General features: G+C 40.8%; 1 protein-coding gene and 1 pseudogene across 1 annotated transcript; one reads left to right on the top strand and one right to left on the bottom strand.

Moving 5' to 3' along the window:
• Window positions 1-1,621: 1,621 nt before the first annotated feature.
• Window positions 1,622-2,593, top strand: OR11L1 (olfactory receptor family 11 subfamily L member 1). The gene has a single exon (NM_001390353.1). The coding sequence runs from the start codon at window positions 1,622-1,624 to the stop codon at window positions 2,591-2,593; it is 972 nt and encodes a 323-aa protein (NP_001377282.1).
• On the bottom strand, window positions 20,561-21,498 carry OR6R17P (olfactory receptor family 6 subfamily R member 17, pseudogene; annotated as a pseudogene).

Genomic DNA, 21,913 nt, shown 5'->3' with positions numbered 1-21,913 from the left:
GGTTGCCTTTATAAAAGAGAGAGAAAGTCAGCATGCTGACAAGCTGAGGAAGTGATCCAACTGAGAGGGGGCTACTGTTTATTAAGGGGAGTAAGGGGGAGTAATACCAGAAATACCTTCAGCTAAGTGGGAGGATGCAACACCCGAAGCACCTGTAGAGGGATTTGCCTTAATCTGGGCTTACACTGTTTATTCAGAGAAAGAAATGGGGAGCAGATGCACAGGAACTCAGGTAGGTAGTTGGGGAATTTAGTGGCCTGAGAGTTTGGATGTTCCCTTTGGAGGATTTCAGTTTTGTTTTTCTGGTTATTTTGTTGTTGTTGTTGCTATTTAATAGTACACTAGGCATTAATATTTTGCTGAGTGTATAGATACACAACAAGAAAGTGTTGGGAGTTTGAAAAGAGAAGAACATTATGATACAATCACTAAGGAAAATGGAAAGTGAATAGATAAAGGAAATGTAGAATGAATGCTCCAAGCAATAAGGATGCATTGGAATGTATTGGTTGTAAATTTTAAAATGGCTACATTGTTGCCTCTCACCTCCCTTACAGAAAGAAAACTCAGGTATGGCAGATGAATGTTGACTAACAAAAACTGATTATGACAATGAATTGAATGAAAGCAAAAGAAAAATTTGGGTTTCCCTTGTGGTTCAGCTGGTAAAGAATCTGCCCGCGATGCGGAAGACCTCGGTTCGATCCCTGGGTTGGGAAGATCCCCTGGAGAAGGGAAAGGCTACCCACTCCAGTATTCTGGCCTGGAGAAGTCCATGGACTATATAGCATGGACTTTATAGTCCATGGGGTCGCAAGGAGTCAGACACAACTGAGCGAATTTCACTTTCACTTCACTTTCAAAGGAAAAAATTTATTGTTGAATATATACACCAACGCAATGGACATGAGTTTGAGTAGGCTCCAGGCGTTGGTGATGGACAGGGAAGACGGGCGTGCTGCAGTCCATGGGGTCGCAAAGAGTCGGGCATGACTGAGTGACTGAACTGAAGTATATACAGAAAGGAGTGATTACAGTGGCTGAGCATGGTATCCAGCTGGACAAGGACAGCAATGAAGGTACAAGTTAGCTCAGTACAAAGCTTCACAAAAGTGTACATACACATATGCACACAGAGAGCAGGTTATCCTTAAATATTGTTTGAAAGGAGAAACTTTTCCAAGGTATCTTAGGAGTTATGCTGTGTCTAATTTCTTTTTCAGACAAAGCCCACATATGAGAAAAGGAAGGTATTTGCTTCCTTATGTGCTTGACTTTTTTTTAACTTTGCTCTTATTGTTGGTTTCTAAGTTTGATTTCAGTCAGAGTCCTTTTTGGCCTATGTCTTTGAACCTGAGACCACTTGTAGAATTCAGAGAATCCAACAAATGAAGTTTTCTGAAGTTCTTTACAAGACTTCATATCCACATTCAGGTTCTAATCTCAAAATGTATTCTTTAAAAGCAAGATGAAATCATGCATTTGCTCTCCTAAAATGCAGTACCTAGAGATCTGAACTAATTTAAAAATTAGTCTCTGAAGTTCAAGATGTCAGTATTTCTAAATATTTTTATGCCTTGCAAACAATACTTTTCCAAAATGTTTTCCTCTTCTACAGGCAATGAAGTCTCAAAATTTGTCCACTGTTACTGAGTTTCAGCTGCTGGGATTCCAGAACCTTCTTGAGTGGCAGACCTTGCTTTTTATCATTTTCTTGTTCATCTACTTCCTCATAATGACAGGGAATATTGTCATTATTGTAGTGGTGAGCCAGGACCAGCGGCTGCACTCACCTATGTACACATTCCTTAAACATCTCTCCTTTCTGGAGATCTGGTATACATCCACCATTGTGCCCCTTCTCCTAGCCACTCTGGTCTCCCAGGGCCAAGCCATCTCCTTCCACGCCTGTATAGCACAGCTCTACTTCTTTGTGTTCTTCGGGGCTACTGAGTGCTTTCTTCTGGCTGTGATGGCCTATGACCAATATCTGGCAATCTGTAGTCCACTGCACTGCTCTTTCCTGATGAGGCCTGAGATCTGCACCAAGTTGGTGGCTATCTCTTGGTTGACAGGAGTTGGCACAGGATTTCTGCCCTCTCTAATGATTTCCAAGTTGGATTTTTGTGGGCCCAACCAGATCAATCATTTCTTCTGTGACCTCCCTCCCCTCATGCAGCTCTCATGTTCCAGTGTTTATGTCACTGAGATGGTAATCTTTATCCTGTCAATTGCTGTGCTGTGCATTTGCTTTATTCTTACACTGGTGTCCTATGTTTTTATTGTATCATCAGTACTGAGAATTCCTTCAGCCTCTGGCCGAATGAAAACCTTTTCCACGTGTGGCTCCCATTTAGCTGTTGTGACTATCTACTACGGAACCATGATCTCCATGTATGTCCGCCCCAGTGCCCCCCTGTCACCAGATATCAACAAGATTATTTCTGTCTTTTACACTGTGGTCACCCCACTGTTGAACCCCGTCATCTACAGCTTGAGGAACAAAGACTTCAAAAATGCTCTTAGAAAAGTCATGAGAAGAAATTGTGGCATTTATGGGGTAAGAATGAAGGAAAATCTCTTTATCAGATAAAGAAAATCAACATAGAACACAGTGAATTAAGTTCAGGAAAAGTGAGTGGCAGGTTCAGAGCCTTGAAACATGAATGCCATCATTTTCATTACATTAAATTCCACAAGTTAATTGGAGAGCATCACCAATTCGATGGACATGAGTTTGAGCAGGCTCCAGGAGTTGGTGATGGACAGGGAAGCCTGGTCTGCTGCAGTCCATGGGGTCACAAAGAGTCAGACATGACTGAGTGACTGAACTAAACTGAAATTCCACAAGTCATAATAAAAGAGTGTCTGCATGACCATTTGCCAACAGGTGCTCAGAAGATAAATTGCCTCTTTCAAACTAATTAGGGTACAATTTTGTCCTGGACACGTTCTTTCATTTCTGATGGGAATCTGATTGTGTAATTCCAAGGCATGAAGATTACATATGTAATATTTTCAGAGTCTATAAAGGGGTTACTCTTTAGTTCATAACCCTGTGTACAGAAAATTATGCATCTTTTAAATACTATTAGGAAATTGGTCTTGTAGACTCAGCTCCTGATGTTATTGGTCCTTGTTAAATATCTGTGAAATGAATGAATGAAAAAAGAAAAGATAAATGAAATATGTGTTGACCTGAATTATCTTCTAGTGACAGGAAAAAGCAAAGGAGGATTTTTGCAGTGCCAAAGATTAAGTATAGTGATTTAGAGTTTTTCTGTTGTTTAATGAAATTATATGAAAGAAAAGAAGGAAGGGAGGGAGAGAGAGGGAGAGGAGATGGAAGAGGAATAACTGGAGGAAGGAAAGTTCTGTTCAGTTCAGTTCAGTTGCTCAGTCATGTCCGACTCTGCAACCCCATGGACTGCAGCACACCTGGCCTCCCTGTCCATCACCAGCTCCCAGAGACTACTGAAACTCATGTCCATTGAGCAGGTGATGCCATCCAACCACCTGATCTTCTGTCGACCCCTTCTCCCACCTTCAGTCTTTCCCAACATCAGGGTCTTTTCCAATGAGTCAGTTCTTCGCATCAGGTGACCAGAGTATTGGAGTTTCAGCTTCCACATTAGTTCTTCCAATGAATATTCAGGAGTGATTTCCTTCAGGATGGACTGGTTGTATCTCCTTGCAGTCTAAGGGACTTTCAAGATGTCTTCTCCAACACCACAGTTCAAAAGCATCAATTCTTTGGCACTCAGCTTTCTTTATAGTCCAACTCTCACATCCATACTTGACTACTGGAAAAACCATAGCCTTGACTAGATGGACCTTTGTTGGCAAAGTAATGTCTCTGTTTTTTAATATGCTGTCTAGGTTGGTCATAGTTTTTCTTCAAAGGAGCAAGCATCTTTTAATTTCATGCCTGCAGTCATGATCTGCAGCAATTTTGGAGCCCCCCAAAATAAAGCCTGTCACTATTTCCATTGTTTGCCAATCTATTTGCCATGAAGTAATGAGACCAGATGCGATGATCTTAGTTTTCTGAGCGTTGAATTTTAAGCCAACTTTTTCACTCTCCTCTTTCACTTTCATCAAGGGGCTCTTTAGCTCTTATTCACTTTCTGCCATAAGGGTGGTGTCATCTGCATATCTAAGATTATTGATATTTCTCCCAGCAATCTTGATTCCAGCTTGTGCTTCTTCCAGCCAAGCATTTCTCATGATGTACTCTGCATAGAAGTTAAATAAGCAGGGTGACAATATACAGCCTTGATGTACTCCTTTCCCTTTTTGGTACCAGTCTGTTGTTCCACGTCCAATTCTAACTGTTGATTCCTGACCTGCACACAGATTTCTCAAGAGGCAGGTCAGGTGATCTGATATTCCCATCTCTTTCAGAATTTTCCACAGTTTGTTGTGATCCACACAGTTTAAGGCTTTAGCAGAGTCAATAAAGCAGAAATAGATGTGTTTTCTGGAACTCTCTTGCTTTTTCCGTGATCCAGTAGATGTTGGCAATTTGATCTCTGGTTCCTCTGCCCTTTCTAAAACCAGCTGGAACATCTGGAACTTCACAGTTCATGTATTGTTGAAGCCTGGCTTGGAGAATTTTGAACATTACTTTACTAGCGTGTGAGATGAATGCAATTGTGCGGTAGTTTGAGCATTCTTTGGCATTGCATTTCTCTGGCATTGAAATGTAAACTGACCTTTTCCAGTTCTGTGGCCTCTGCTGCATTTTCAAAATTTGAAGGAAAAGGAGAGAGAAAAAGGCAAAAGAAAGAAAGGAATGACAAGGGAAGAAAAGAGAAAGAAAACGAAGTGAAAGAAAATTCCAAAGTATATATATTCTTGTGAGCCCTAGAAGTCAAAGACTGTACATCAGAAGGCTTTCATATTGTCTTTCATATTGTCTTTAAGTCAATCGATGTCTATGGATTAAGAAGATCAGTTCAGTTCAGTTCAGTTCAGTTGCTCAGTCATGTCCAACTCTTTGCTACCCCATGAATCGCAGCACGCCAGGCCTCCCTGTCCATCACCAACTCCTGGAGTTCACTCAGACTCACGTCCATCGAGTCAGTGATGCCATCCAGCCATCTCATCTTCTGTCATCCCCTTCTCCTCCTGCCTCCAATCCCTCCCAGCATCAGAGTCTTTTCCAATGAGTCAACCCTTCTCATGAGGTGGCCAAAGTACTGGAGTTTCAGCTTCAGCATCATTCCTTCCAAAGAAATCCCAGGGCTGATCTCCTTCACAATGGACTGGTTGAATCTCCTTGCAGTCCAAGGGACTCTCAAGAGTCTTCTCCAACACCACAGTTCAAAAGCATCAATTCTTCAGCCCTCAATTTTCTTCACAGTCCAAATCTCACATCCATACATGACCACTGGAAAACCATAGCCTTGACTAGATGGACTTTTGTTGGCCAAAGTAATGTCTCTGCTTTTCAATATGCTATCTAGGTTGGTCATAACTTTTCTTCCAAGGAGTAAGCATCTTTTAATTTCATGGCTGCAGTCACCATCTGCAGTGATTTTGGAACCCATAAAATAAAGTCTGACACTGTTTCCACTGTTTCCCCATCTATTCCCCATGAAGTGATGGGACCAGATGCCACTATCTTCGATTTCTGAATGTTGAGCTTTAAGCCAATTTTTTCACTCTCCACTTTCACTTTCATCAGGAGGCTTTTTAGTTCCTCTTCACTTTCTGCCATAAGGGTGGTGTCATCTACATATCTGAGGTGATTGATATTTCTCCCAGCAATCTTGAGTCCAGCTTGTTCTTCCTCCATCCCAGCATTTCTCATGATGTACTCTGCATAGAAGTTAAATAAGCAGGGTGACAATATACAGCCTTGACATACTCCTTTTCCTATTTGGAACCAGTCTGTTGTTCCATGTCCAGTTCTAACTGTTGCTTCCTGACCTGCATATAGGTTTCTCAAGAGGCAGGTCAGTTGCTCTGGTATTCCCATCTCTTTCAGAACTTTCCACAGTTTATTGTGATCCATACAGTCAAAGGGGGGACATATATATAATAGAATCATTACCCAACTATATAAATAAATGAAATTGTGCTATTTGCAGAGAGAAGAATGGACCTAGAATCTATCATACAGAGTGAAGTAAGTCGGAAAGAAAAAAAGCAACAATATTGTACATCAACTCATGTATGTGGTATCTAGAAAAATGGTACAACTGAACCTGTTTCCAGGGGAGGAATAGAGATGCAGTCACAGAGGAAGGATGTGTGGACAAGGTGGAGGGAAGGGGGTGTGGAATGAATGGGGAGATTGGGATTGACATATACACTGCCATGTGTAAAATAGATAGCTAGTGGGAACATGCTGAGTAGCAGAGGGAGCTCAGCTTGGTGCTCTGTGATGACCAAAATGGGTGGTACAGTGGGGGTGGGAGGGAGGTCCGAGAGGGAGAGATATATGTATACATAGAGCTGATTCACTTTGTTACACAGCAGGAACCAACACAACATTGTAAAGCAACTATACCATAATAAAAAAAAGAAGGCCTCTACTAATCTTGCTTACTATTCCACTGATTAATTCCACACATATTTTCAACCACTTGGTATATGCCAGTCTGCTTGTTGCAGCCTGTGTTACTCAAGAAATGGCCAGTGACTACTTTGCCTTAAGGGACCCTCTTGTCTTGAGGGGGAGAGAAATATTTAATGAGTCATCAAAGAAAGAATTGACTTCTTGATATGTATTATGATTGCTATGAAATGATAAAGTGTAAGCTTGTGCATTAATATAGAACAATAAGGTCTAAATTATCACAGAAGGCTAGCAAAGCTTTCTACTGATATGTTTATATAGTGCTTTAACCTACACTTTAAGGATGAGGAGAATTAAGAATGGAAATAGTGGTCCATGAAGAGAATATAACATGAAAGGTGAAGCATCCAGGAGAATCTGAGGATGGAGGAAATAGACAAGTCTGGAGAGAAAGGCAGAAGCTTGCCCATGTCAGCCTTTCAAAGCCCTGTAAGGTTTTTTTTTATTGTTGTTTTTACAATAAGAAATGTAATTGATTATCAAAGGGTATCCATTTGGAAAGTCATGATATACTTTGCCTTTGCGAATCTCACTACTGTTTAGAGAAAAGACTGAAAGAGAACAAGAGTTTCTGGAGCCATAACACTAGTCCACACAGAAGACAAGGTTGGTTTGATTTAGGTTTGATGATGTAACCCATCACAGTAATGCCTCCCAACTATGACATTGGGAACAGACAATCTGGAATCATTTATTCCTGTGCAGTGACACCATTTTGTAGTCTCTTCACACACTTGTGATATGTTCCACATCTACCCCTGAGCTTCAGAAGTAAGTGTTGTTTGATGCTTTAGCTCATATAATTTCATCTCAACACATGTCCCTGGTGTTTCTTCCCCACCTTCTTCCAGTGCTCAAGTTCACACTTCCTCCAGGGACTTTATTTGTGAGAACTGTTGTTAGTCCTTATCAGATCCATCTGGTTCAAACATTAGGTAGAAGGAAAGCAATGCACTGGATGATATAGGTAGGAAAACATCATTTATCTGGGCCTTGGGGCAGAGTATTCAAAAACAACCAGATATCTTTTCTTGCAAGCCTTTGCCTTTGATTATGTTCACTGTGCCTTGTATTTAATGAGACTTAAATTATCTTACCAGAAGATGCTTTCTAATTTTAAATTTGGTGGGTGCCTGACTCTGCCTATGGGTTTCCTTTGTGGCTCAGATGGTAAAAGAATCTGCCTGCAATGCAGGAGACCTCATTTCTATTCCTGGGTTGGGAAGATTCCCTGGAGAAGGAATAGGCTACCCACTTCAATATTCTTGGGCTTCCCTTGTGGCTCAGCTGATAAAGAATCTGCCTAAAATGCAGGAGACCTGGGATCGATCCCTGGGTTGGGAAGCTCCACAGGAGAAGAGAAAGGCTACCCACTCCAGTATTCTGGCCTGGAGAATTCCATGGACTGTATAGTCCATGGGGTCACAAAGAGTTGGACACAATTGAGCAACTTTCACTTTCACTTACACTATGGAGAGAAAAAGATTGCTGATCCACATATGAGGAACTTCAAAAAATGATACCCAATGGACATTTGGATGTATAGATCTGGAGCTCAGAGGAGTAACTTGACTGAGAGATAAAAATTGGGAATTTTTACATATACATCACTTTTGAAAATATGGAAATGAATAAGATTTCCAAAGGAAAGAGTGTAAACCAAAAAAAAAAAAGTGTGGAAAAATGTCAAAATATAACTTCATAAGTTTTAAGTAGAAAAGAGGAACCTGAAAAGAGATTAAAGAGGAACAAGCACAGGGATGGAAGGGCATTTGTGAAGTGATTATATAGAGTCTTCTAAAGGAAGAGACGGAGAAGGCAATGGCACCCCACTCCAGTACTCTTGCTTGGAAAAATCCCATGGATGGAGGAGCCTGGTAGGCTGCAGTCCATGGGGTCGCTAGAGTCGGACACGACTCAGCGACTTCACTTTCACTTTTCACTTTCATGCATTGGAGAAGGAAACGGCAACCCACTCCAGTGTTCCTGCCTGGAGAATCCCAGGGACGGGGGAGCCTGGTGGGCTGCCGTCTATGGGGTCGCACAGAGTCGGACACGACTAAAGTGACTTAGCATAGCATAGCAAAGGAAGAGAATGTTGAAGGAAGGGGCACTGGGCATGGAAGGTGAGGATTAAGGTGCTTTTCTCAAAGTTCTCAACACAGAGGATACCATTGTTTCTGGGAAGGGCAGCATCTTTGGACTGGAAAGAGTACACACCAAACTGATTACAGTGGAGGAGGGGACTGACTTATAAGGAGACAGAAGCAATTATGTATATGCAAATAATTACCCTGAGAAATGCAACTGTGAAAAAATGAGATAAATATGCTTATAGTGGAGGGGTTGTTGTGTTTATGTAAGATGCAAGATTTTAGGATCTGATTGTTTAAAGACTTGCATCAAGAGTCCACTAGTGAGCAAAAATTTGAGGAATGAATATAGAGAGTAATAAGTGACAGCTTGAGGTTGGGATCTGGGGGAAAATGTGAGGAGATCAGTATTCAATAGGGAAAGCATTTTATTTAGTGTGAGAGACAGCAGGGAGAGAATCATTTTAATTTGATGAGACTAGAAAGAAATAGATTTAGGACTTCTACAATTCCCATTGAAGGACTTATATGATTTATATTTCTGAGACAAGATCAGAAGCTCTTATTTACCATAAAGAATGTAGGTTAAGGTTTAAAAAGAAAGAAAAGAAAAAAGTCTTTCAGTCGTGTTTGACTCTTTGCTACCCCATGGACTATACAGTCCATGGAATTCTCCAGGACAGAGTACTGAAGTGAGCAGCCTTTCCCTTCTCTCGGGGATCTTCCCAACCCAGGGATTGAATCCAGGTCTTCCACATTTCAGACAGATTTTTAACCAGCTGAGCCACCAGGGAAGCCACCAGAAGAAAATAGTAATGCAGTCTAGACTCACTTTTTTTTTTTTTTTAAATAGGATTGATAGCTGACTGAAGGCAGATAGGTGAATTTGGAAGCAAAGATGTGTTCCTAGTAGAAGTGTGTGCATTTTAAGTCCATTCAGTAGTGTCTGACTCTTCTCGACCCCATGGACTCTAGCCCCACACATTCCTCTGTCCATGGGATTCTTGAGTCAAGAATACTGCAGTGGGTTGCCATGACCTCCTCCAGGGGATTTTACAGACCCAGGGATTGAACCCCTGTCTCTTACGTCTCCTACATTGGCAGGTGGGTGTTTTTTTGTTTTTACCACTAGCACCACCTGGGAAGCCCCCTAGGAAAGTAGGCTATCGCTAATTTATTGTAATCTAAGCGACTTGTCTGTGTATTCTACTTTAAGACCACTCAGCTACTTTAACTCAATCCCATATGGTAAAAGACAAAGTTCACCCTGAGTTGAGGCTTAGCTCTGTGATTAGAACTAGAGGTATAAGCAAGGAAATAATGGACATTAGAGTCTTAGGTTGTCAACAAGGGAAATAAATACATAGGAGGGAAATGAAACAAACATTGACTAGAAGTTCAAAGTTTTTGAAAAATGCAGTTGTAATAGGATTATTTGCGTATACTATGTGGATTGATAGGAAGTGATACGTAGAAATTTATTGACTTGAAATAGCAATATAAGACAAAGTTTAGTTTTGAATCACAGAAAAAGTCAAAAGTATTAAAAAAATTGAGATAAATTAGGTCTTGAGAAGAAGGATGAATTGGTCACATGGCTGAGGGCAAAAATTCTGAAAGGAAGGAAAGTCATGATGCTTGTATTGTCTGTAAATAAGAGGGAGTAGCCAGTAGCTTAGTGAACTGTCTCAATGATGTGAGTGGGTTTTGTATTTTTCTAGCATGAGCTTTAAAGGATTTCTTCTTTTTTTTTTTTTTTTAACGATTGGGAGAACAATATTCAGGGCAAAGCATTAAAGAGCAAAGAGTGTATTATTCTACAGACTGACTCTCAATCAAGGGGAGGGAGATGTGAAGAAATTCCACATGAGAGAGTTAGTGGTCAGTTTCCATTTAAGCAAGGAAGTGGTATAAGATTAATAAAGAACTGATGACTAAACAAGGAACATAAGTTCCAAAGGGAGGAATTACTGTGATTGATCTAGAGCCATCAGAACATTTCAAGACCTCTCCTGAGGTGGGGCTATCACTCTTCTCTAAAGATGTTACTCGAGCCTTTCATGGAACATGCCAGGTGGCATATCTCACAGTCCCTAACGTTGATGAATGTGGATTTAACATGTTTTAAATTAAACACAATTTAAATATCAGTTCCTTTAAAAGGATCACATCACTATATTATAAAGATAAAGGAGCCAATATTACATGTTTTTCAATTGTTTATTCTCAGTTGTTCAAGAATTGAGAAGTTGTTTAAGTGTATCATTTTTTAAGGAATCATTTCATAAATGTGCAGTGATTTTGTCATAGCATGGACTAGGAAAATTATACAGAAGTTTCAACTTAGTCCATCACTTTAGTCCATCTGTAAATGGACTGTCCTACTGTAAATAAATTCTGCTATTGTGTGTTTTATCAATGGAATCAAAAAATACATCATTTTATTGATTGCTGTTTAAAAATTGAATCTTGTGATTGACCTATTAAGTGTACAAAATAAAAAATATTAAAAATACATTCATTATGCACTACCTTATCAACAGCTTAATAATAATAAAGAAAAGGAAGCAAATAGAGGAAACAATTTATTTTCATGAAAATGATGGAGAATTAATATTATTAACATCCCTCTTACATTTACTCTTCCTAACCACCAACATGCTTATTACAAAAATAAAGAAATTGAATGGGATGTGAATCTAAATTCTCTGTTGGACTCCTATCTCTTATAACTTTGTTTGTCCATGTGTTTGTTTTAACTAATTAGATACAAGGAATGTAATTCAAGTAGTATCTTCGGTCTTATTTAAAGCTTTCCCCTTCTTGCCCTTGTTTTTAGTTTATGTCTTAAGGAATCTGTCCAACTCTGTAATTTTTAACTTGAGTTTGGGTCCTTAAAAATATTTTCTGATAATTGAAAACCATCTCCCATTAAGCCCTTGACCATATATATGTACCCAAAACAAAGTATTATAAAATGAATCCTTTCTTATGTTATTAGTAAGCAATGTGTGGTTTCATAACAGAAGTTGTTTGTTCTGTCTCTGGCACACACAAAATTAAAAATGACCTTAACTTCTATTAACTTCAACTAGATTTTACTGTATGTTTGTGTGATCATGTGTCATGTGTGTGTGTGTGTGTGTGTGTGTGTGTGTGTGTCTGTCTGCTGTGTGCTTAGTCGCTCAGTTGTGTCTGACTCTTTGCGACTGCATGGACTGCAGCCTGCCGGTCTCCCCGTCCATGGGGATTCTCCAGCAACAATACTGGAGTGGGTTGCCATGTCCTCCTTCAGGGGATCTTCCCAACCCAGGGTTGAAACCCAGGTCTACTGCATTGCAGGCAGATTTTTTACTGTCTGAGCCACCAGGGAAGCTGTGTCATATATAGGTTATCTTAAAGATTAATTACCCTAAATCTGTCCTGTGAGAGTAGGGACTATTAGTTTATCTCTGGTTTTTAACGGTGAAACGAAATATCTCCTGCCATATCAATAAATAAATGTCACAGCCATCAGCAATTTTTATTTCAGGCCTCCAAATGTGAATGACTCCCAAAATGGAATACAATGCCTGTGAACCAGCAGATGGCGCCCCCACCTCTTTCCGCCCCACAGTGATTGCTGAGGAGCTGGGGGAATGCAGGAAGCAGCCATCCCACCTACCACAGCTGCCATCCCTCAAGGTGAACAAAGAATTAAAGATTTAAACAATCGGAAAACAGGATTTGACCCCAGATAGCTGAGGTGCATATAAAAGGAATGAATTCAGTGAGCCCAGAGGCTTGCATCTTCTCATACATAGAAGAACACTAAATTCCTAAAATTGATATCTGGTTTTCCTTACTACTTAACATAATCTTTGCCTGCCCCCTTTATTACAAAATTGTATATAGACTGACTTCCTCTCCTGCCTCCTTGGAGCAGTTTTGTCAGGGCCACTGAGATGCCACCTCCCAAGCTCAAAGTCCTTAACACTCCCACCGAATAAAGTAACTCTCTACTTCTTGGTTGTGACTAATTTTTTAGTTGACATAACTTATAGCTTTGCTTTCAACAGGCACCAAATGAATAGATACAGATGAAGAACCAGGATGGAGTGCTCAGGGGGGTCAAGACATTACTGGCCCCTTATCAATTTATGATGTTCCTTTCACCCATTGTTTTGCAACATTTGGAGTTTGGATGACTAGATTGTCAGTTCATTTACAATGTGGTGTTAAAATTAAATACTTATTATATAACATAGTGGTCAAAAGGACATACTGTTTAATCAGGGAGTCATTCTTTCACATTCCAGCTCTTCAACACACAGGGAGCATAGCATGTCATGTAACATTAATTGATAATGTCACCCTTAAGTAATTCAAATTTTGAAAGAAGGAAAACAATATCTACCCCATAGTAGTTGCTATGTAAAATCCTTAAGGGAGCCCTGAGTATATTAGGTAATTATTAACTACTGGACTCTTATCTGCAGTGGATATGTTCATGTTCTCCTTAGGTTTTCTTCTCAGGCCAAAACACCCATTCACTACTGAGGACTCACAGTTGCATCCATCTATAGGATGTTCCCCAGAACAGCTTATAACCCCTGATTGGATACAGAGACCCGCCCTTTCGCTCTAGTTCTTCACAAAATGCATGAGGCCTCAGAAACAACTGCCTTGTAGGGCAGCTTCATCCTTGGCCCATGTCTGCCTTTCTCACTTTCTGTAGTACTTTCTTAATAGGGATTCTAACAGTCTTTCAATCCCCTAATTCCTGTCCCGGTATCTATCCATCAGAGAACCACCTCTAAACAGAACACAGTGCTAGTTATACCAATCCCAGGTGGCATAAAATTAGAGAGGAGAGAATGAGAGAATGCAACAAAAGATTTCACTTAATGTGGTAAAATACCTTTGCTACCACAAACAATGCATGCAATCACACTCATATATTTAAACTCTGCAGCAATAAAAAAATAGTACAGACAGATAATGGGAAAACATGTGCTTTGAGAAGGAGATTGATAGATCACATGTGCTGTCATGACAGAATGTGTGGTTGAGTGGCAGTATGATGTATAAATGATTACATCTCCCCAATGTTCCCTCAAAAAATCAGTTTAGAAATGAAATCCAGAGTAACATGAAAGTGTAAAAATAGATTATTTTTGTTGTTCAGTTGCTAAGTGGTGTCCACTCTTTGTGACCCCATAGACTGCAGCATTCCAGGCTCCTCTGTCCTCCACTATCTCCTGGAGTTTTCTCAAACTCATGTCCATTGAGCCAGTGATGCAATCCAATCATTTCATCCTCTGTCACTCACTCTCCTCCTGCCCTCAATCTTTCCCAGTATCAATCTTTCCACATCATGTGGTCAAAGTATTGGAGCTTAAGCTTTAGCATCAGTCCTTCAAATAAATATTCAGGGATGATTCCCTTTAAGACTGACTGGTTTGATCTCCTTGCTTTCTAAAGAACTCTCAAGAGTCTTCTCCAGGACCAATAAGCAGAGCCTCAATTAAATAGGGTCAAGAGACTAGAAAGAGGAACTCTCACGTCCTGTGACAATAGCAGTGCCCAATAAGAATGGCCCCCTCTTCTTTCCTGGCAACAACTCAGTCAATGAAAAGCCATGGACTCTTCATTTATTATATAACCCTCACAAATTCCTTTTTCCCTCTGTAAAGGAATTTTCCTTCTCTTGCTGTGTGGGCACTTGCATGTGCCTCATTGAAATGGAACAGGACCCTATGGTCTTTACCTCCCATGTCCTCTGCCGGCCTTTTGTCTGCACAAAACTTTAGTCAAAGAATAAGTTTAATCAGAGAAATGATAGTATGCAGAAACAAAGGAAAGCAGTCAAAGGGGACCAAATTATAATAATGTAGTCAATAAACACAGTCAAGGACCTTTATGGCTATAGTCTTTCTAAGGGCTGTAGATAATATTCTGAGCCATATCCCGTGAGATGTTTTATAGATACTGAAACCTCAGGTGGAGAAGTTAACTACATGATGACCAGACTATATCCATGACATAAGCTGCCACAATTCCAAGAACTGGAAAGAAACTGACCCTGGAACTGAATATTAAGTTTACTAAAAACAACCATGATGATACTAGATCAGATCACTGATGACCAATTTGAAGATGACTGTCAGAGCTGATTATGCTCTTTCTGTATGTAACCTATCGACCCCTTCTTCCCCTCCCCTGACTATAAAAGCTCTTACCGACTGATTGTCTGTGGGGGGAGTCAACTTTTGGACAGATGCCTGCCCTCTCCTTCAGTTGCCGAATCTGCAAAGCAAATTTTCCTTTCCACCAACCTAGCCTGTTTATTGGTGCTTGAGTGACAAGCAAGTGGACCCCACACCTTTCAGTAACATCACCATGGTTGCAGACCCTGAAGTGCAAGTCTCTGCTGATCCCAAATAAACCCAGTTTTGCTGGAGAAATAGCTAGATGTCTATTTACTTTGGCTCCAAAAACACTGCAGATGGTGATTGCAGCCATGAAATTAAAAGACGCTTATTCCTTGGAAGGAAAGTTATGACCAACCTAGATAGTATATTGAAAAGCAGAGACATTAGTTTGCCAACAAAGGTTCGTCTAGTCAAGGCTATGGTTTTTCCAGTTGTCATGTATGGATGTGAGAGTTGGACTGTGAAGAAAGCTGAGCGCCAAATAATTGATGCTTTTGAACTGTGGTGTTGGAGAAGACTCTTGAGAGTCCCTTGGACTACAAGGAGGTCCAACCAGTCCATCCTAAAGAAGATCAGTCTTGGGTGTTCATTGCAAGGACTGATGCTAAAGCTGAAACTCCAATACTTTGGCCACCTCATTCAAAGAGTTGACTCATTGGAAAAGACTCTGATGCTGGGAGGGATTGGAGGCAGGAGGAGAAGGGGACGACAGAGGATGAGATGGCTAGATGGCATCACCAACTCGATGGACATGAGTTTGAATGAACTCCGGGAGTTAGTGATGGACAGGGAGGCCTGGCGTGTTGTAGTTCATGGGGTTGCAAAGAATCTGACACAACTGAGTGACTGAACTGAACTGAACTGAACATTTTGGTGAACCATATGGTGAGCAAAGGAGATTCTGATGACTCCAGGGCTGGTGAGTAAACAGGAGCAGTCCTCACAATTGAACCCACTGTTCCTTCAGGATCTTATGAGGCCTTCCAGAGGCAGTCTCCTCCCCTATATCCTTTGCTTTAGCTCCTTTCGAAAGTATCTCATTGCTTTACAGATGTTAAAACCATCACCAAGTGGAGAAAATAAAATACTTGATGACCATGAATATACATTGGCAAGGTGGCACCATGGTCAAGAATCTACCTGCCAATGCAGGAGACACAAGAGGTGCAGGCACAATCCCGCATTTCAGTTCAGTCACTCAGTCATGTCTGATTCTTTGTGACCCCATGAATCGCAGCACGCTAGGCCTCCCTGTCCATCACCAACTCCCGGAGTTTATTCAAATTCATGTCCATTGAGTCAGTGATGCCATCCAGCCATCTCATCCTCTGTTGTCCCCTTCTCCTCCTGCCCCCAATCCCTCTCAGCATCAGGGTCTTTTCCAATGAGTCAACTCTTCACATGAGGTGGCCAAAGTATTGGAGTTTCAGCTTTAGCATCAGTCCTTGCAATGAACACCCAAGACTGATCTCCTTTAGAATGGACTGGTTGGATTTCCTTGCAGTCCAAGGGACTCTCAAGAGTCTTCTCCAACACCACAGTTCAAAAGCATCAATTCTTCAGTGCTCAGCCTTCTTCACAGTCCAACTCTCACATCCATACATGACCACAGGAAAAACCATAGCCTTGACTAGACGGACCTTTGTTGGCAAAGTAATGTCTCTGCTTTTGAATATGCTATCTAGGTTGGTCATAACTTTCCTTCCAAGGAGTAAGCATCTTTTAATTTCATGGCTGCAATCGCCTTAATCCCTAGATCAGGAAAAGTACCCTGGAGGAGGAAATGGCAATCCATTCCAGTATTCTTGCCTGGGAAATTCCATGGACAGAGTGGTCTGGCAGGCTACCATCTATGGGGTCATAAAAAATCAGACATGACCGAGCGCAGTAAACACATATATCCACTAAATACCAAATAAATAGCTTCTAAATTCCTTAGCCTATCAATCAGGACTTTCATGGGCCCTAAATTCTCTTACTATAACTCTTGGCTTAACCAGGATGCACCCGCAACAACAACACAAGAATTGTAACTGTTAACCCCTGTGACACTGCCCTGTTACCTCACTATCAACCAACCAGAGACTTGTTCGTGAGTTGATTGCATACCCTGGGACTCCACTTCCCTCACCTTTCCTTTAAAAATGCTTTCCTGAAATCTATCAGGGAGTCTAGGCATTTTGAACACTAGCTTCCCTTGACTCCTTGCTTGATGCCCTGCAATAAATGCTGTACTTTACCATAACCCAGTGTCAATGTGAAACAGGAGGTAAGAAGACAGGGTACAAACTTTAAAAGAAAGATATGGCCTGAGGATATGATATAAACTGATTATAACCAAATAGGTCCAAGATGGCAAATGAGTTAATCCACTAACCTTGAGCCTCAGTATAGGTTCACTGTAACACATCAGCAAGCTAAATGAGACACTCATAGACACACTGACAGTTCTAAGGTTGACCTTGAAGACCAAAAACTGGGTGATGACCCAATTCCTGGAGATCTCCACCCCTTCCCCCAAATAGTTGGAATAATCCTCCCATTCATTAACCTATGAGACTACTCACCCCATAACATCTAACCATGCCATACTTTGAGGCCACTCTCGCATTCTGAGGTGGCCCACACTCTGTCTGTGGGTGGAGTGTTTCCCTCTAAATAAATCCACTTCTTACCTATCACTTTGTCTTCTGATGAATTCTTTCTATGATGAGACATCAAGAATCTGAGCTTCTTTAAGTCCTGAAACCACGTGTGTGATCTCAGTTAAAAGATGGTAGGCTCAAATTCCAATGTGAGTTGCACAGTTTCAAGTAGATTGTCTTTACTGCTAGTGGATGAGTGGACCCAAGTTTGGTTTAATAACAACTATTTTTCTCATTGACCCTGGAATATGAAGTTACTTCTCCTGGTTTTGATCTTCTTCCTTCTTTGTATTTTGAAGTTCTCCAGGCTTTGCTGCTGCTGCTGCTGCTGCTAAGTCACTTCAGTCGAGTCCGACTCTGTGCGACTCCATAGACAGCAGCCCATCAGGCTCCCCCATCCCTGGGATTCCCCAGGCAAGAGTACTGGAGTGGGGTGCCATTGCTTTCTCCGCTCCAGGCTTTATTTGGTATCTATTTTAAGTTTTATCATTTCTGATTAAGACCTTATTACGTTTTTGAGTGTTGACTTTACATTTCAGTCTCATTTTGAAATCAGACTGTATTGACTATAATTGACCAGCCTTCAAGCCATTTCTTCAGGATCAGAGGCTGCTCCTCTGGGAACTGAGAAGCCTTTGGCCCATTCATTCAGAAACAAGGGGTGTTTCATTGGAATTCTGCTGGTTCAGAATCTTTGGCCCATTCCTTGGGAATAGGAGCTGTTCTATGGGAGCTGGATTGAGAAGCCTCAGTCTGACTCCTCTGAGACCTAAATGCTTTCTTAAAACTGGCAGGTTTAATGCTTGAAGTAGTATAAGTTACAGTCTACCTCTTGAGCTATATGTTCTATTTGAGCTGTAAGATTTCAAGCCCTGTGATTTTTTACTCTAGAGCAAAAACTCTGAGAAATAGGATCTTAGGTAAGTAACAACTTGATCCATACACACAATCTTTCACCTCCACCATGACACATCTCTTCCCTGCCTCAGGGTCTCTGGCCATGTTTGTTTTAAAAAAAAGGTCCTTCTTTTAGTTCAGTTCAGTTCAGTCGCTCAGTCGAGCCAGACTCTTTGTGACCCCATGAATTGCAGCATGCCAGGCCTCTCTGTCCATCACCAACTCTTGGAGTTCACCCAAACTCCTGTCCATTGGGTCGGTGATGCCATCCAGCCATCTCATCCTCTGTCATCCCCTTCTCCCCCTGCTCCCAATCCCTCCCAGCACCAGAGTCTTTTCCAGTGAGTCAACTCTTCACATGAGGTGGCCAAAGTACTGGAGTTTGAGCTTCAGCATCAGTCCTTCCAAAGAACACCCAGGATTTATCACCTTTAGAATGGATTGGTTGGATCTCCATGCAGTCCAAGGGACTCTCAAAAGTCTTCTCCAACACCACAGTTCAAAAGCATCAATTTTCAGCACTGAGCTTTCTTCACAGTCCAACTCTCATATCCATACATGACCACTGGAAAAACCATAGCCTTGACTAGACAGACCTTTGTTGGCAAAGTAATGTCTCTGCTTTTGAATATGCTGTCTAGTTTGGTCATAACTTTCCTTCCAAGGAGTAAGCATCTTTTAATTTCATGGCTGCAATTTCCATCTGAAGTGATTTTGGAGCCCCCCAAAATTAAGTCTGACACTGTTTCCATTGTTTCCCCATCTATTTGCCATGAAGTGATGGGACCAGATGCCATGATCTTAGTCTTCTGAATGTTGAGCTTCTAGAACATTCAGAGTGTTGAATGTTGGTCCCATCACTTCATAACAAATAGATGGGGAAACAATGAAAACAGTGACAGAATTTATTTTGGGGAGCTCCAAAATCACCGCAGAGGGTGACTGCAGCCATGAAATTAAAAGACGCTTGCTCCTTGGAAGAAAAATGATGACCAACCTAGACAGCATATTATAAAGCAGAGACATTACTTTGCCAACAAAGGTCCGTCTAGTCATAGCTATGGTTTTTCCAGCAGTCACATATGGATGCGAGAGTTGGACTATAAAGAAAGCTGAGCACCAAATAATTGATGCTTTTGAACTGTGGTGTTGGAGAAGACCCTTGAGAGTCCCTTGGACTGCAAGGAGATCCATCCAGTCCATCCTAAGGGAAATCAGTCCTGAATATTCATTGAAAGGAGTGATGCTGAGGCTGAAACTTCAATACTTCGGCCAACTGATGTGAAGAACTGACTCATTTAAAAAGACCCTGATGCTGGGAAAGGTTGAAGGGGGGAGGGGAAGGGGATGACAGAGGATGAGATGGTTGGATGGCATCACCGACTCAATAGACATGTATTTGAGTAAACTCCGGGAGTTGGTGATGGACAGGGATGTCTAGTGTGATGCTGTCCACGGGGTCACAAAGAGTCAGACGTGACTGAGTGACTGAGCTGAAATGATGAAGAAACATGGCTAAAGGTAAAAAATAAAATTGAATATCTGGGATATTTCAAACTTGAGCTAGTTCAACCTCTCTTTATTGTTCAATGCAACTGAATTCAAGAAGTGAATTTGATTTTGTTTCTTACCTATGAGTGAAGTAAGTCTATGAGGTTTACAAAGAAGACCTCGTGCAGAGACAAAAAGTGATTTAACAAAATGATAAAAAACTGAAGTTTGTAATGTTACTTAATGCAAGATTACAGTTTAAGCTTAAATATCTCAGAAGTTATTCTTTTATTAATCATATATCTGTGTGTGCATGTGCTTTCTTCCTCAGAGATTTAAACGGTTTTATTTTCCTGATTTTGTATAAAGTAATATACACATAGAAGCCTTCTTTACTACATTATTATTAATTACCTTGATCATCTTTATTGACAGTAATATTACCACATGATGGTTTAGTGCAACATGTAGTACTATAAGCATCATTATCTTCACTACCAAATTATGTGTTTCAATACTTATTCAGCCAACTTGAAAATTAATTTGTATATAAATTCAGCTTAGCTATACTTTCATGAGTGCAAATAATACAAAAAAGATAACAAATTCATACCCCATTTTCATGAACTCATTTTCTGTAAAGCCAAATATACTCAGGTTTGAGATCATACTCAAAGATCCGGTTGCTTGAACCTCAGTCCCGTTCTGGCATTTGACTAATGTGTCCTTCAGAGCTTCTTTCATGGTTTCATTTCATAGACTGAAAATGAACGGATTCAGGAGTGGTGTGAAGACACTGGAGAGGATAAAGAGAACCTTGTTGAGGTGCAGGCTGCCCGTTTGTGAGGGGCAAACATAGACAAATATACAGACCCCATAGCCCATGGAGACCACAGTGAAATGGGAGGCAGAGATGGCAAAGGCTTTGTGATGACCTTGGCCTGATTGTATCTTCAGTATGGTGGAAATGATGTAAACATAGGAGACCACTGTAAGAGAGGGAGCTGAGGAGCAGGACAAGGGAACTGAAGAAGTCCAACAGCTCAATGATATGGATATCAGCACAGGCCAAGTGGAGGAGGGGTCACTGTCACAGAAAAGGTGATCAGTCACATTGGGGCCACAATGTGGCAGTCTTGCCTTAAGGGTGATGGGTGGGAGGATAAGGAGAAAGCCACCCACCCAGGAGAGGATGACAAGATGAACACAGTGTAAGCTGGTCATAATCACAGGGTACTCAAGGGGGCTGAAAATGGTCACATTTGCAGTTATAGGACATGACAGCAAAAAGGATAAACTCAATGCATCCAGACAGGAAGTAGAAATACATATGAGCAAAGTATCCACCAACTGAGATGTTGTTTCTGCCTAACAGGAAACTTGGCAGCATTGTGGAACAGCACAAGTTGTGGTTAATATTTCGCTGAAAGAGAGATTGCTGAGGAAAAAATACATGGGTGAGTGAAGCCTGAAATCCATCAGAATCAAGGTAATGATGAGAGTATTTCCAAGTAGACCAAAAGAAAGAGCAAGAACAGCAAATTCCCAAGGACTCTGGTGGTTGGGATCCCTGTAAAGCTGATCTCTGTCATCAAGGTCCAGTTCTCCCTCTCTATTCTCAGTAAGGATTCTCTAAAATAAGTCAAGAAAAAGGAAGAAACAGGATTTGCCAATAATTAAAATTAAATATTTTCATTTATATGGAGTTTAGGTCATTTTACTTATGCTTCATCTTCACAAGAATAAACTACATGATTGAAAAATATGAGTTCATTTTTTCTTATAATTTTCAGATAAGAATATATAAAAACCAGTTTCTAGTAATTAGAATGTATATAAAAATCCACTTTCCTAATGTAGGCTTTATTAACCCTTGTATTTCTATTTCAGAACACAAATGATGAAAAGGCAGTAACTACAATGTATTGATATCCTGTCTATATATGTCCTTATGATTCAGATCAGATCAGATCAGATCAGTCACTCAGTCGTGTCCAACTCTTTGCG

This window comes from Bos taurus, chromosome 7, assembly GCF_002263795.3.
Source record: "Bos taurus isolate L1 Dominette 01449 registration number 42190680 breed Hereford chromosome 7, ARS-UCD2.0, whole genome shotgun sequence".
NCBI classification, from domain to species: domain Eukaryota; kingdom Metazoa; phylum Chordata; class Mammalia; order Artiodactyla; family Bovidae; genus Bos; species Bos taurus.
Note: the sequence above shows the minus strand (reverse complement) of the source record. Positions and strands in the feature narration are given on the sequence as shown.

Excerpts from the sequence above, each read along its gene's own strand:
- OR11L1 (NM_001390353.1), top strand. The coding sequence starts at position 1,622 with ATGAAGTCTCAAAATTTGTCCACTGTTACTGAGTTTCAGCTGCTGGGA.